Source organism: Typopeltis vanoorti, chromosome 14 (genome assembly GCF_054136105.1).
Source record: "Typopeltis vanoorti isolate ZY-2024b chromosome 14, IOZ_Tvanoo_1.0, whole genome shotgun sequence".
NCBI lineage: Eukaryota > Metazoa > Arthropoda > Arachnida > Uropygi > Thelyphonidae > Typopeltis > Typopeltis vanoorti.
This window is the reverse complement of record NC_143562.1, coordinates 39,066,284-39,079,898: the sequence shown is the minus strand read 5'-3', so window position 1 is coordinate 39,079,898 and position 13,615 is coordinate 39,066,284. Positions and strand designations below refer to the sequence as shown.

Below are 13,615 nucleotides of genomic sequence, written 5' to 3'. Positions count from 1 at the left end.
AAGAGACATGTTGTGGTCCTCATCTTATAGGCAATGAACAGATTCAGCATCTTCATCTGTACATGCTGTTGAAGGATAACTGCTTCTGGCATCATCTTTCATAGCCTCCCTTCTCTCATGGAAGTGACTGCACCATCTGTACACATTAGTACAACCCAATGCTTTACTTTCATATGCATTTTATATCATTTTGAGTGTTTCTACAGCAATTTTATTGGCCTTTACACCGAACTTTAATTTGACTCTCTGCTGCTCCATTGTGTCAGTTACAACACAAAAACTTTTGCTCACGAAACATGCATTAACAACTGCTGAACACAGGCTACTGATACTTGGTCATATGATAGTTGAAGGTTCACTACAGATATTTCAAGTGTCAGCCAACAGATGTGGCCTGCTGAATGCAATGGTAATATTGGTCTTAAAACTTCAGCTGTGCTTTGTATAAGAAAAAAAATTACCCAACAGGTAGCAATGATTTGTCACGCTTCATCATTTACATTTGATTGACTTATGTAACTCGATGTTACTGTTTTTTTTTTTTTTGTGGGCGGTAAATGTAAAAAGGGAGGAACCCTAAAACAAATATTTTAATGAGAAAATTTTATCAATAACTTATTTAATAGATGCCATCCATGAAAGGTTCAAGTCTGGAGAACAATTAGCCATCAGTGGAATAAGTATTAGATAATCAAGGAATCATACTCTGGACCAGATAATGGTATTTTTGCAGGCCATTTCAGACTTCCAGTAAGTGATGGTAGCTCATGAGATAGTGAAAAATCTACTGTCTAAAGACTCACAAATATCTATGCCACATTAGTATTTGCACTCTGTTATAAAACAGATGTTTAACTAAGCTGGCAATTAAAGTGAATCTGCAGAAAAAATTTCATTGGTCAACTATAGCTACAGTATTACAATGTACTAAAAAATAAATAAATAATAATGGCATAAATGGCAAAAACATTACTACAGTTATGTTAATTAAAAACTTAGTTTTAATAAGTTGATAAAGTTAGACATTTCACTTTAAGCCTAAGTAAAATAAAAAATTGTATTATATTATAATTATTATTATATGGAAATAAAGAATTATACAAAAATGTCATTTGATGATTGATATAAATGCTTGTAGTGAAATTAGTTTTTTTTTTTGTTGGTGCTGGATTAACATTTGATAGTCTTGGTCTCATTCCGTGAGCTAACAGATGTAGTTGCCAATTGCAAATGCTATTCAGTCTGTTTATGTATTAGGATTGGGGGGGGGGGGGGGTTAAAAAAAATCTTCCGAACATTTAGGAGACTAATTCTGTATTAAAAAAAAAAAAAAAAAAAGTCTGTATTTGACTGTGCTCAGGAGATATAATCTAAATAACTGAATGCTTGCTTGATGTTCGGTGTTTTTACTCAAATTACTTTGTCTTCCATATTATTTTCCATAACAATGCCTCATTTACTGTTAGGTGAAATACTGAAATAAAATGATTCGGTTTTTTTTTACTTCTGTATTGTGAATAACCATTAAATTTCTTTGGTATCATGTCTAACCAACACAAGTTTAAACAAGTTTATGCATGGGTAATAGTATATATAAAAATTTCTTTTGGAAGCACTGTATATATATGAGGGGGTACCCAGAAATAACTGGAATTATTTTTAAAAAAAATTTTATTAAAGTTTATAATACCATATTCTAGTCTCCTTCAAAGTACTCTGCATGTGAGTCAATGCACTTGTCCCAATGTGTTTTCCACTGCTGGAAACAATTCTGGAACTGTTCAACTGGAATACTGTTTATGACACCCTGTAACTTTCTTTCACTTTTCCACATCAACAAATCATACCCTTTCATGGTTTTTTTATCCATGGGAATAAAAAAAATTCACATGGAGAGAGAGAGATCAGGCAAATAGGGAGGGTGGGAAACAACTGCCATGTTGTTTTTCATCAAGAATCGTTGGGCAGACAAGGCAGTGTGGGTTGGGGCATTGTTGTGGTGCAGCAACCAATCTCATACTCCACATTTCTGGCCATTTTCATTGCACACTATCATGCAGTTTTACCCAAAAGAAAACAAAATTTCATGCACACTCTCTGTTCCATGTGATCAGAAAACAGCCAGAACAATAAACCAGTTCGCACAGGATGATGCTACTTGCCAGATTGGTGCAGAAAACTGCATGCTCACAATGCCTAGTGGCATCATCCATAACTAGAAAATGCATGCATCAAGTTAAGACCCCCCTCCTCGTACATTTGTAGAATAATGCAACAAAATCTTGATACAAATAAATTACAATTAAAAATATTAAGCCACAATGAAATTAACACTTCATATGACTAGTCCTTTTCTTTTCTTTATCACTAGTATATTTTTATATTGATTAGACTGGATTGCAACAAACTTGGCTTTAAAATCAAATCTAATGAGATAATTCATACCCCACCCCTTTTCAGCATATAAGAATCATATACAAACCACAATGATCTTTTAAAATTAGTCCCTCCTTGAGGGTGCACTGTACACATTTTGAAAGCAGTGGCCTGAACATGAAAAGTTCTCTATCAAAAATCCTTTCTCGCTAGAATAAAAGTTTTCCTTTCATTAGTGAATTTACTTTACCAACTTTAAATACAATAGACTTGTCCATTAAGACAATAACAAAGAACAAATTCTACATATATCTTAAACATAATTGTACTTTATATGGGAAAAGCTATTTGGCTCCTTTTTTTCTGTCTTTTTTCTCTTTGACTGAAGTCCTGGTTTTAAAGGCTGTTCTCCTAGACTGATTCTGTTTACATCAATGTTTTCATTCACTCAATACTACTGATCCTTTATTTTTTAGAACTCTGACTTTTTGCAGGCACACTTGATATCACAAAGCAACATGTTGGGGAAATTTTGCAATATTAAACTGACGCTCGTTAACATTTTCCTTATGGAAAATGTTAACGAGTCGGTTCAAATCAGCCTACAAGGATTCTTTATCAGATTTGTTCTTTATAATGTCTAATTAAATGCATCATGAGCATTTAATTGGACATTCCTCTCCAGTGCATCCTAATGTCATTAATCTGCAAGTTTAACTTGCTGTTTACAGCAGTTATCCAAGAGCAGAACCCTGTGATAGACCACTGGTCTTCCTCATTGATTCAGCACATCTGTACATCACTTTACAATACCTGTCAATCAGCCAAATGCCTATTCATGTCGAAAGTTTATTTTCCACTTCGAAACTAGTCTGGGTGGTGGCCCTTCCCTTAATGCATAACATTATACATATCTGCAAGGAGATGTGTTTTGCATTATGGGAGATACTGAGATAGGAGTGATGTTTGGCTTGCTCCACCTTTGCTGCGAGTTGCCTGGTGTTGTACTACCTTACCCCAGTCCTGAAGATATTTTCAGGTGCAAACTTTCTTTGCTCACACTTGGATAAAGGATTAAACTAAATTTATTATGGCCTATTCATGTCACAAGCTATATTGCATGCTCCCATTCTTTTAAGTTGATAATATAATCTCCCTGTGAAATCCAATAAAATGCCTTGGCATAGTCAATCTTTTATGTGCATCCTCCATATCCAATTCTGCTGTCACTATTGTAAAAAGTGAGCAGATTGTTAAAGCAAGGGATCAAAGTGCTATCTACCCACATCTGGATGCAGGTCGTAATCAACCTCTCCAATATTTTAATCACTACTCCAGGTATAAAAATTATGTATAATTGGCTGCATGCATCGATTTTAGTTCCACTCTTATATAATGGAATTATCTTGCCTCTTTCCATGCATTTAAGAATCGTGCCTTGTTGACTCAAATTGAACAACCAGGTTAGATGCCTTGCTAATATTTTTGCATATTCCTTTAGTACTTACATTAATTTCTTATCCAGTCATCTCACTGCTGTGTTTGCATCAAGCTCTTGCAATATCTTTATCTTCACCTCCATCTTTCTGTGCAGTTCCACCTTGACTTCCAGAGAACTAATGAATATCTGGAAGGTATACCTTACCAAAGGTACAGTGAATACAGATTGCATTCTTCCACTATCATTCTTCCTTTTACTTGCCACACAGTGAAAAAAAAATTCACTCAGATTTCCTTTGGCATGTTCAGCTGACTTCTTGCTGTGGTCTGATTTTGTCTCCCTTGACATGCTGTCACCCCCCCCCCCTTTCAGTCATTTGTGGATTGTTCAGACATGATTCTTTAATTTACTGTGTATATTTGATTCATAAAATTTTACATTATACTCATAAATATTATACATAGAATATTTAATTTATACAAGCAAATACTTTCCAGCATGATTTCTCTTGGCTTGTGAATACAGTAGTCCCCCTTATCCTCAGTGGATACCTGAAGTTGTGGATAGTATTGAACCCTATATGTACTATGTTTTTTCCTATATATACATATCTATGATAAAATTTAATTTATAAATTAGGCACAGTAAGAGATTAACAACAACAATAGAAAAAAATATTATAACAATATACTATAATGAAAGGTGAATGTGAATGGAATTTTAGCAACCTCAGCATACGATTTTTTTTTTCTTTCCTTAGAAGTCGAGAACATTCACCATTTCACTCAAAGGAAGCACTTTACGGCTTCTCTTTGGCATATCTGGATTGCCAACATCGCTACTCTTGCACTTTTAGAGCCATTATTAAGTAAAATAAGGATTACATGAACACAAGCACTGCTATACTGCGACAGTCGATCTTATAACTGAGATGACTACTAAAGTGACTAGCAGGCAGATAGTCTATACAGTGCAGCACAGATACACTGTACAAAGGGATGATTCATGTGTCGGGTGGGATGGTGTGAGGTTTAATCACACTGCTCAGAACAACATGCAATTTAAAACTTATGAATTGTTTATTTCTGGAATTTTCTATTTAATATTTTCGGACCAAGGTTGACCGCAGGTAACTGAAATTGCAGAAAGAGAACCCACAAATATGGGAGAACTACTGTATACACAAGGTAGGAAGTGTGTGAGAATAGCATATTTTTCATTCTGTGTCTAGCTAAGGAGCAGTGGTGTACTCCATAGTGCAGAAGTTTAGTAGCATAATTTTTTGTATAGTGTCTCCACCTTGTCATGGTAGAAGAAATGCTTGCACATTCCAATGGCCTAAAACTCTGCCAGAAGTAGCAGTTATCAGTAGGCCTCCTATGCTAGACTGGTCAAAAAGTAGAGAGCAGACTGTTCACAATGGCATCCAGTTGGAATTGGCTAATGGACTTTGAGTTCTAAACGTGAACATAAAAACTTTACTGCATTGAAGAGATACAGGTTTATTGATGCAATTACATTACAATATTCAGATCTTAGCTACACAAGATGACCAAGTTGAGGAAACCTAGAGAAAGACAGAACATTATTCTGCAGTGGAACATATGGTGATATGTAAATAATATGGATTTATGTAAAAACTTTTACACCAGTAGATGACCAGCTCTGCTATATCTATATTTCTGATAATCTTTTTGATGTAATTTTTAAGTGGTTATGCATCAAGGATAATGATGTCAGACAAATTTTGGAAAATATATAAGATATAGACAAACAATTGCCCAGACAGTCTTCATGACATTAGCAATGACAATGGGAATAAAGCTATTAATTTTGCATCCTTTAGAAGGGCTTAATGGTACATACTTTCCCATAAGAAATATCCATAAATTTGTTTCTTCCAAGATGATACAGTAAGCAACCTCATAGACCATGGAATGATAAACCATAGGCACAGGATATGTATAGAAGAAATGCATACCTACAAAAGAGCTGATGATGCAGATACTGAGCATTACCTGGCAGTAGCATATTTCAAGTTAAGACGCTGTCAGATTGAAAACTGTTAACAAAAATAGAAATTCTAATCAATGTGTTTCAGTGTGAGGATGTACACATATGAATGCAGTATATAGTAAAATGAACAAAAAATAAAACATTCATTTTCTCCTATAATCAAAAGAAACATAGAAAAACCAAACAGACTCAGATCAGAAATATTACTTGTTATGCAGAAGCTCTTCAGTTCATAAAGAAAAACAAATATATATATAGCATTTGTTTATTTTAAAAAAACAAATAACCATCTCATACTGAAATGAGGTTAAAAAATGCTCCAAGAAATTTAACTAGTGAAATGCTGCATCAAGGAAAAGGCTAGCTGAGAAAAAAAAAACTGTGGGAAGAAATTGAGGTTTTGGTTAACTTTGTGTTTCTCAATGTTTTGGGGCATGATCCACACCTCAACATCTCAAAGATCTTGATGCCCCACCTCAACGTCTCAGAGATTTTGATGCTCCCCCCCTCTAGCATAATAGTCAGCCAAGTTCTGAAAAAGTATAATTTTCAGAACTTGGCTGACTATTATGCCCCCCCCCCCCCCCCAAATATTCAAATTGCCACCTTGTGGGGCGTATGCCCCCCCCCCCCCCCCCCCCGTTGAGAAACACTGGGTGTTAACTGAATGTTGTTGTATGGTACGGTACCAAAAATGAGCTGACACAAATCATTGAAGGTTTGGTTGATTAAGGATTTAAAGGTTGGATAATTGAGGAATCTGTGTATATATAACCCAACATAAATTAAGTCATTTAGCCAAAAAAACATTCAAATGTTTTTGAATGAAGAACTTTCTAATACACTATTATGAAAACTTTGCAGCAAAATTATCAAGTAGATAGGAAACAACTGTTCCAAGCCAATAATGGAGTAATGCAAGGCTTCCCATTATTTCCTTCTCTTTAATATATATACAAAGTGAAAAGGAATAATAGTTAATGTTGAGTAAGATATGCAGATGGTTTAGTTCTGATAGCAGATTCAAAGAAATTAAAGAAGAAAGCCAGAAATTCAAAATCAATAAAGATTTGAGTAGTGACTATGTGAAGGAAGTCCATAAAATTTAGAAATCTACCTTAACGAACAACAAAATTCAACTGAAATTAGGAACAGAGCTATAAAGTGAAAATGATCATCTCGTACTGCAGAATTGTAGAGTAGCAAGGTATACAAATTATAGTAATTAAACAGGAGAAATGCAAGAGATATCAGAAACTGAAAGTTAAACTATGTAGTACAATAATAATTCTGCCAGTTCTCTGGGACTCAAATATGCATCATCAGTAAGAAGAAGAAAAAAAACTTGCAACCATTTACAATGAATCATTTCAGAAATATAAAATACATTGGTTAGTATTTGAGGTTAATTTTTAGAGGTTCAAAGATTTACGTTATGTGATTAAAATGACCGGGTAGAATACCCAGCATAAATTTAAACAAAACTGTATATTATAATGATCCACAAGAGGCCCCCACAAATAGATTCATGCTTGATAATGTTCTTTATTTCTGTTCAATCTATCATATTTTGTGGGTAGTGAGAAAGAGAAAAATGCAAAAACTGAATTCTAAAGGATATAGCCCTACTTAACCTCACCAGTGCAAAAGTACTTTTAATGAGAAGTCTTTATTTTTATCATATGAGAAAGGCTGTCATAAGCAGCACATAGCTTAAGGGCCCTGTTATCTAAACCTGGTCCTATATATTCTACACCTAGTAACATTTGATATTAAATTTAATGTCAGATTAGTGTTATTAAAATTTTTGGTTATAAATAATCCAATTCATTTCCTTTTATTTTCTTTTGTTATTGTTTGCTAGCCAACAACAGGAATTTGGCCTACAGGTACAGCTCATGCCACTGTCTCAGCTGTGGGATCTCAGCCCATACAGCAGTCATCTGTAGGTGCAATGAGTGGGATAGCCACACAGCCATACTCATCAGTAACAAATTCATCTGTAGTCAGTCAGAGTCATACCTCATCTGCCAATGATCCATTTGGTGCTCTTTGATTGATAGGTAAAGTACTGTTTTTACTCCTTAACTGCATTATGAAATTTTTACTGAGCATGTACATTTTGTGAAAGTACTGTTTTCAATTGTATAAGCTGTTTCATTATCAAACCACATAGAAAACTGAAATCTTAATATCCCGGAGGTGGATTAATAATTGTTGATGTATTTGAGTCGCACATTCACCTCCAGTTCAAATTTCATAAGATTAGTAGGTTACAAAAAAAAGTCATCTGATAAATTGTTACATACAAGTGTATGTATTTATTAAATATTAAGTTTTTTTCTTAAGTTGAAAATAATTCCAGAGTAATAATGAAATTGTTTTATGCTTAAACTATGCAACAGCTTTGAAATAAATATAAAAATACTGATATTAAAATTACTAAAACAAAAGGATGTGCTTAAAGCATGATTTTGTTAGTTAAATGAATATTGAATATTTGGTTTCCAATTGGGCTGAAGCACACTGAATTAAATTTTACAAAAAAAAAAAAAGTATTGAACAAAAAATGAACTCATTCAATGATTTTATAATAGATTGCATATATTTTTAAATATATATATATTTTAATAATACCTGAGATAACAACATAACCACATGAACCTGCGAAGGTGAAATTTTACTTTCTTTAAATTTAATGTAATTTAATTTTATAAGGAAGATTGATTTAAAAAAACAAAACAGCATGATGAGGGGAGAAAAAACATTTCACATATTTCCATAAATATCAAAATACAAATATTAATGCAACTTTAATTTTTGAAGTGCTATAGAAATAATTATGGATTTAATCATCAAAATGAAATTGTGATAAATTGTGGTGTAGGAAATGTTTTGGCATTTTTTTGAAGTCTATTACTGGTTTCTTCATAAATATTTCCTTCTTGCAAAAACTTTTTGCAACATGTGCTGGTAGCTGATGATGAAAAAAATTTATTACCATTATTATTTGCTATTATTACGTGTCACCTCCAAGGACTCATCGTAGAAGGGCACATTGTTTCACTACACACATCCCACTGTCTTCTCTACTATTTAATACTTCAACTACACACAACTCACTCTCTCCACTACTTAATTCTCCAGCTATAGATGACACTACTTCTATCAACTGCCCACCACCAACAATAGTATTTTTTTGTCTGTAAAATTGTGTATGTTCTCATGACCAATTTTCCCTGTATGCAGGATGAAAAACCTGAGTTTCCAGGAGCAAAAACTTTATTTCTTCCATATGAAATTGGCCAACTCACCTTCAGTTGAAAAATCTTGCATAAAGATTCCTTTCATTAAGAATCAAACTCAGATCTTTTCTAATTTGAAGGGTGCAATGTCACATTGTTTTCCCAATTGTGTTACAGAGGTGCTTCTCACATATATCATTATTTCACTCAAAATGGGCAATGTGATTTCCCGTTCTTGCCACCACACTAATGGGTCATCAGTTCTTTTTAACAGTGGTTTATTAAAATATATAATCATCCCATCACTGATGTTTTACTGCAGCTGATGACATTGCGCATAGTTGGAGGATTAAGTCCTAGATGGTGAGTAGTTGCATGGAGTTGAGTGCCCTCCCACGATGAGCCCTTGGACTTCTTGTCCAAGAAGTCCAAGGGCTCATCGTGGGAGGGCACTCAACTTAGCTGTTGTTTTTCTTGTTCTGAGATTATCCTATATAATGTAGAAGGAAAATTCATTTGTGTGTTAAATATTGGTTGCTTGTATAGAACTATTTAATGTTACTGTTTTTAGCTCACACCATAACAAATTACTGAAAAAACTATGATCACAGCCCATAGGCATAATGTTATTCTAATGCAAATTCATTATTAGCAAAGTACTATGAAGATTCCTATTAGTTACTGTAGCAAGTGCCAATTGCATTAAGTTTAAGGAAGAAAACATACTTCAGTTTGCAAAAGCAAAATTACATTGCATTACATGTATCTGAAAGATTATTTTATGAATATTCTAAAAGTATCTATCCATTTTTATGTATTCTTAATCAAATCATAATTTTTCTAATCTTGTTTTACCTTGGACAATACTTGAATGTCCAGGAAAGATCAAATCTCTCTTTGGACTGACTTATACAGTATATTTGGCCTTTCCTGCCAGAAACACATCTCATCCATAACTCCTCTGTCTCCAAAAACTAGTTTCCTTTTCCATTCAAAACATTATTATTCACCTATACACCATATAAATCTCAGATCTTCCTAACTTTGGAAAACTTATCTCACGTTGAGGATGGTCCATCAAAAACGTTTTTAAAAATTCTTGCTGCTATCCAAACAAGGTCATTCTGATTATCTCTCATTTCAATCATTGAAATGAGAGAGATAAATGTTTCTACTGTATTCCTTTTCTGCTGCTATTTTAATGGTTTGTATCAGGTGACTACCATCATTCTTCCACCTTTATCTAAGCCTATAAAAACACAAACAGTTGGTATTTATTTGTTCTACTTCTGTTCATTGAAGCAGCCTTCCTTATGCTACTTTCCCTGAGAACTTCAAGAAAGAAATCAGTTCTTTCTAACCCATTGCACAACACTGTACTGTGCATTTTAAAATGTGTGGAATTTATAATTAGAGTTTAGAAGTATTTTGTGAGGGAGGAGGAGAAGGTGAAAGAGTTGTTGGAAGAAGAAGTGAAAAAGAAGAGTGAGAAGGTGAAGTTTGTGAGTCTGCTGCCATGCTATGATAGAAGCGAACTGAAAAGGTGATGATAGCTACTGAATTAATTCACAGATTGGGCAGAAGAAATGGTGTAGTTTGTGGACCTATGGCCTGAGTTTGATGTATGGAAAGATTTTATATAATGCTGATGGACTGTACTTAAATGGATTTGGAGTTAGGTGTCCAGAGAGAGTTTTGTTCATTGAGGGTGTTGAAGTGCAAAGTCAAACCTGAAGCAATCAGAGCAGATGCAGACGAGTGTGGGTGAAGGCACCCATGAAGCAAATGAGTGTGTGTGTGTGTGTGTGTGTGTGTGTGTGTGTGTGTGTGTGTGTGTGTGTGTGAATGAATGAATGAACGAAATATGCAGAATCTAGTCTCTCAGGCCACAATATCAAATGGTGTAGTCAGTTCAGGATGTAAAGGTGGTTGGGGCCTAAGAGGATCGTACAGTTTCTATGTACTAATGCTAGAAGCATTAGGAATAAGAGGGAAGAGTTTTGGGCATTGGTAAGGGCAATCTTGCCAAAAGTTATAGGCATCAGTGAGACTTGGCTAACAGCAGATAATGTAGTTACAGAAATGGAATGTGATAAATTTAATATTTTCAGGGAGGATAGAATAGACAGAACAGGGGGTGGGGCCTGATGATAGCAGAGAACTGCAGCCAATAAGATTGGGAGTCAATCTGGTGTGAGATTAAGGCCAATTGGACCAAACATAAATTTGGTTGCTGCCATAGGCCAGGGGTGATGTGGAAGATGTGCATCAACAGATAAGTACAATGAGTGCAAGTCAAGTAATTATTATTATATTCAACTTCAGAGACATAGATTAGAAGAAGGAAAGATCGCATGGAAGGAAGGAAGGAAATGAAATTTATACACTTATTGAGAGATGATTACTTGAAGCAGAATGTGACAGAGGGGACTCGGTACGAGAATGTTGGATCTTATTATGGACAGGTCTTCATACATAGTTTCCCCAACTGGAGACAATGTTGCCTCCAGTTGGGGGAAAGTGATCACATGGTCCTGACCTGGGAGGTAGCAAAACATGGAAATTCCAGTTAAGAAAGAGTATATGTGGAATATGTGGAACTATAAGACAAGTGATTATTATACACTTAAGAGGCAGCTTGAAGCAGTACAATGATATAAAGTTCTGCAAGGGAAGAATGTTCACAGTGCATGGGGAATAGTCAACGGATATCTGGAGGAGGCAATATCGCACTGTATACCGAAGGTCATGAGAGTAAATGGGGTAGGAGTTAGATGGATGAGTAATATTATTAAGCATAAAAAGAAATGTTGTAGAGAGGTATATAAGGAGAAAGGTATAGTACAAGAACCAAAAAAAGTAACCAACATGGCAAGGAAGGTAAAATCAGATTACACAGTGTGCCCGTTAAGTAATGAGATTGTATTTTTATTTTTTACAGTACACCCCTTTGTTACTTTTATTCAAATGTGTTTATAGTTTTGACCACTAGTGTGTTGTAATTGCAGGTGCAACTTTCGAGTCGGGTGACACAGCAGTTTTCGAGTGGCAACCATTGAAATAAGAGTGTGTGAGTGGAGCATGTTAGAAGTTATCACCTGAGCAAAGAGCCATGATAAAAGAAACATACCAAGACCAAAAGAAAACTTTACAGCGATGACTGTCTGAGCCGTGTACAGGTGTTCCACTGGTTTTCATTGTTTAAAGAGGAGGGAGTCCCTGGAGGATGAACCGCATTGTGGATGGCCAGTTTCTGCATAGACAATGAAAATGTGGTGAAAGCTAGGATAATTGTTGTCCATGACAGGCAAATAACCACTAGACTACTTGCCTTACAGCTTCGTGTCAGTAAGAAAATGGCAAATTAATCTTAGAAAGAGATTTGAACAAGAGGAAGGTTTGTACTGCACACGTTGACACATGAACAGAGAGAGAGAGAGCACTGGGTTGCATGCTGTCAAACGTTCATCCATGCAAGATCGTGATGTGTTGCAAAGAATTGTCACCAGTGACGAAAGTTGGTGTTTTCAGTTTGATCCCAAAATGAAATGTCAGAGCATGGAATGGCATGGAACATTTTCTCCCCAGTAGAAGGTCTGTTTGCAAAATCACGTGTCAAGATAGTGGTCTTTTTTGATGCTGCTGGACTTGTCCATATTTGTTCCTGAGGGCACCACAGTGAATGGTCAGTATTATTTAGGAGTAATGCAATGTCTGTATATCCACATGCGACATGTCAGGAAGAACTGTTCCACAAAATTGGTTTCTGTTGCACGACAATTCACTTGCACATGTGCACCTGCCTGTGAAACAGTTTCTGTCTTCGAAGTCAATCTTTGTGATAGACTATTTGCCAGATTTGGCTGGTGCAGAGACTTTTTCCTCATCCCAAAGATGAAGTGTGCCTTGAAAGCAGACCACTTCAGCTACATTGAGGACATCCAACATGGTGTGACCCAGAGACTGAAGGAGGTTCCTGTTCAGGACTTTCACCATGCCTTCAAACATTTGTGTGGAGTTGGAGGGAGATTATTTTGAATCTGTGTAATTGACAATTCCAAATATAGTTCTTTGTTTTGATATAATTGTTGTCTCATTACTTAATGAACACACTGTGTATGAGAAGAAATTAACCAAGCAGGCGAAAAGAAATCCCAAAGAGTTTTTTCTTATGTGGCAAATAGGAAGAAGAATAACTATGGAAGGATAACTTTAATGAGTGCAAATGGTAGAGAGGTAACAGAGGCAGAACAAAATTGTTCAGCTGCTGCATGATCATTTTGCAATGGTGTATCATTCAAGTGAAGATATTATGACAGAGTGATGTGAGAACAGAGATTTGTGAATTTGAGATACTTGGATATTTCAGAATCTGAATGCTGTGGGATTGGAAGGAATATCGGCTCATGTTTTAAGAAAATGTGCAGGGGAACTAGCAATGCCTTTGATGAGGCTGTTTAAGTCTCAGCTCTGGCAATCCCAAAAGAGCAGAAGGAGACAAAATAATTCCTTTGCATAAAGGAGGATCTAAGTCTGT

The 13,615-nt window shown here is 35.2% G+C and overlaps 1 protein-coding gene and 1 long non-coding RNA gene across 4 annotated transcripts in view; one reads left to right on the top strand and one right to left on the bottom strand.

The window, feature by feature from the left end:
- Positions 1 to 13,615, top strand: part of LOC150099381 (phosphatidylinositol-binding clathrin assembly protein LAP-like) — a 289,787-nt gene that overhangs the window by 264,797 nt on the left and 11,375 nt on the right. For all 3 annotated transcript variants that reach the window (XM_090404459.1, XM_090404460.1, XM_090404458.1), the window contains one exon: positions 7,698 to 7,896. In XM_090404459.1, the coding sequence (XP_090260585.1) occupies positions 7,698 to 7,889 (192 nt within the window). In that variant the 3' untranslated portion in view covers positions 7,890 to 7,896. The remainder of the gene's footprint in view (positions 1 to 7,697; positions 7,897 to 13,615) is intronic.
- LOC150099380 (uncharacterized) overlaps positions 5,321 to 13,615 on the bottom strand; it is a 75,586-nt gene continuing 67,291 nt past the window's right edge. Inside the window, exon 4 of the long non-coding RNA XR_016549413.1 lies at positions 5,321 to 5,384. This is a non-coding gene — a long non-coding RNA (uncharacterized LOC150099380). The remainder of the gene's footprint in view (positions 5,385 to 13,615) is intronic.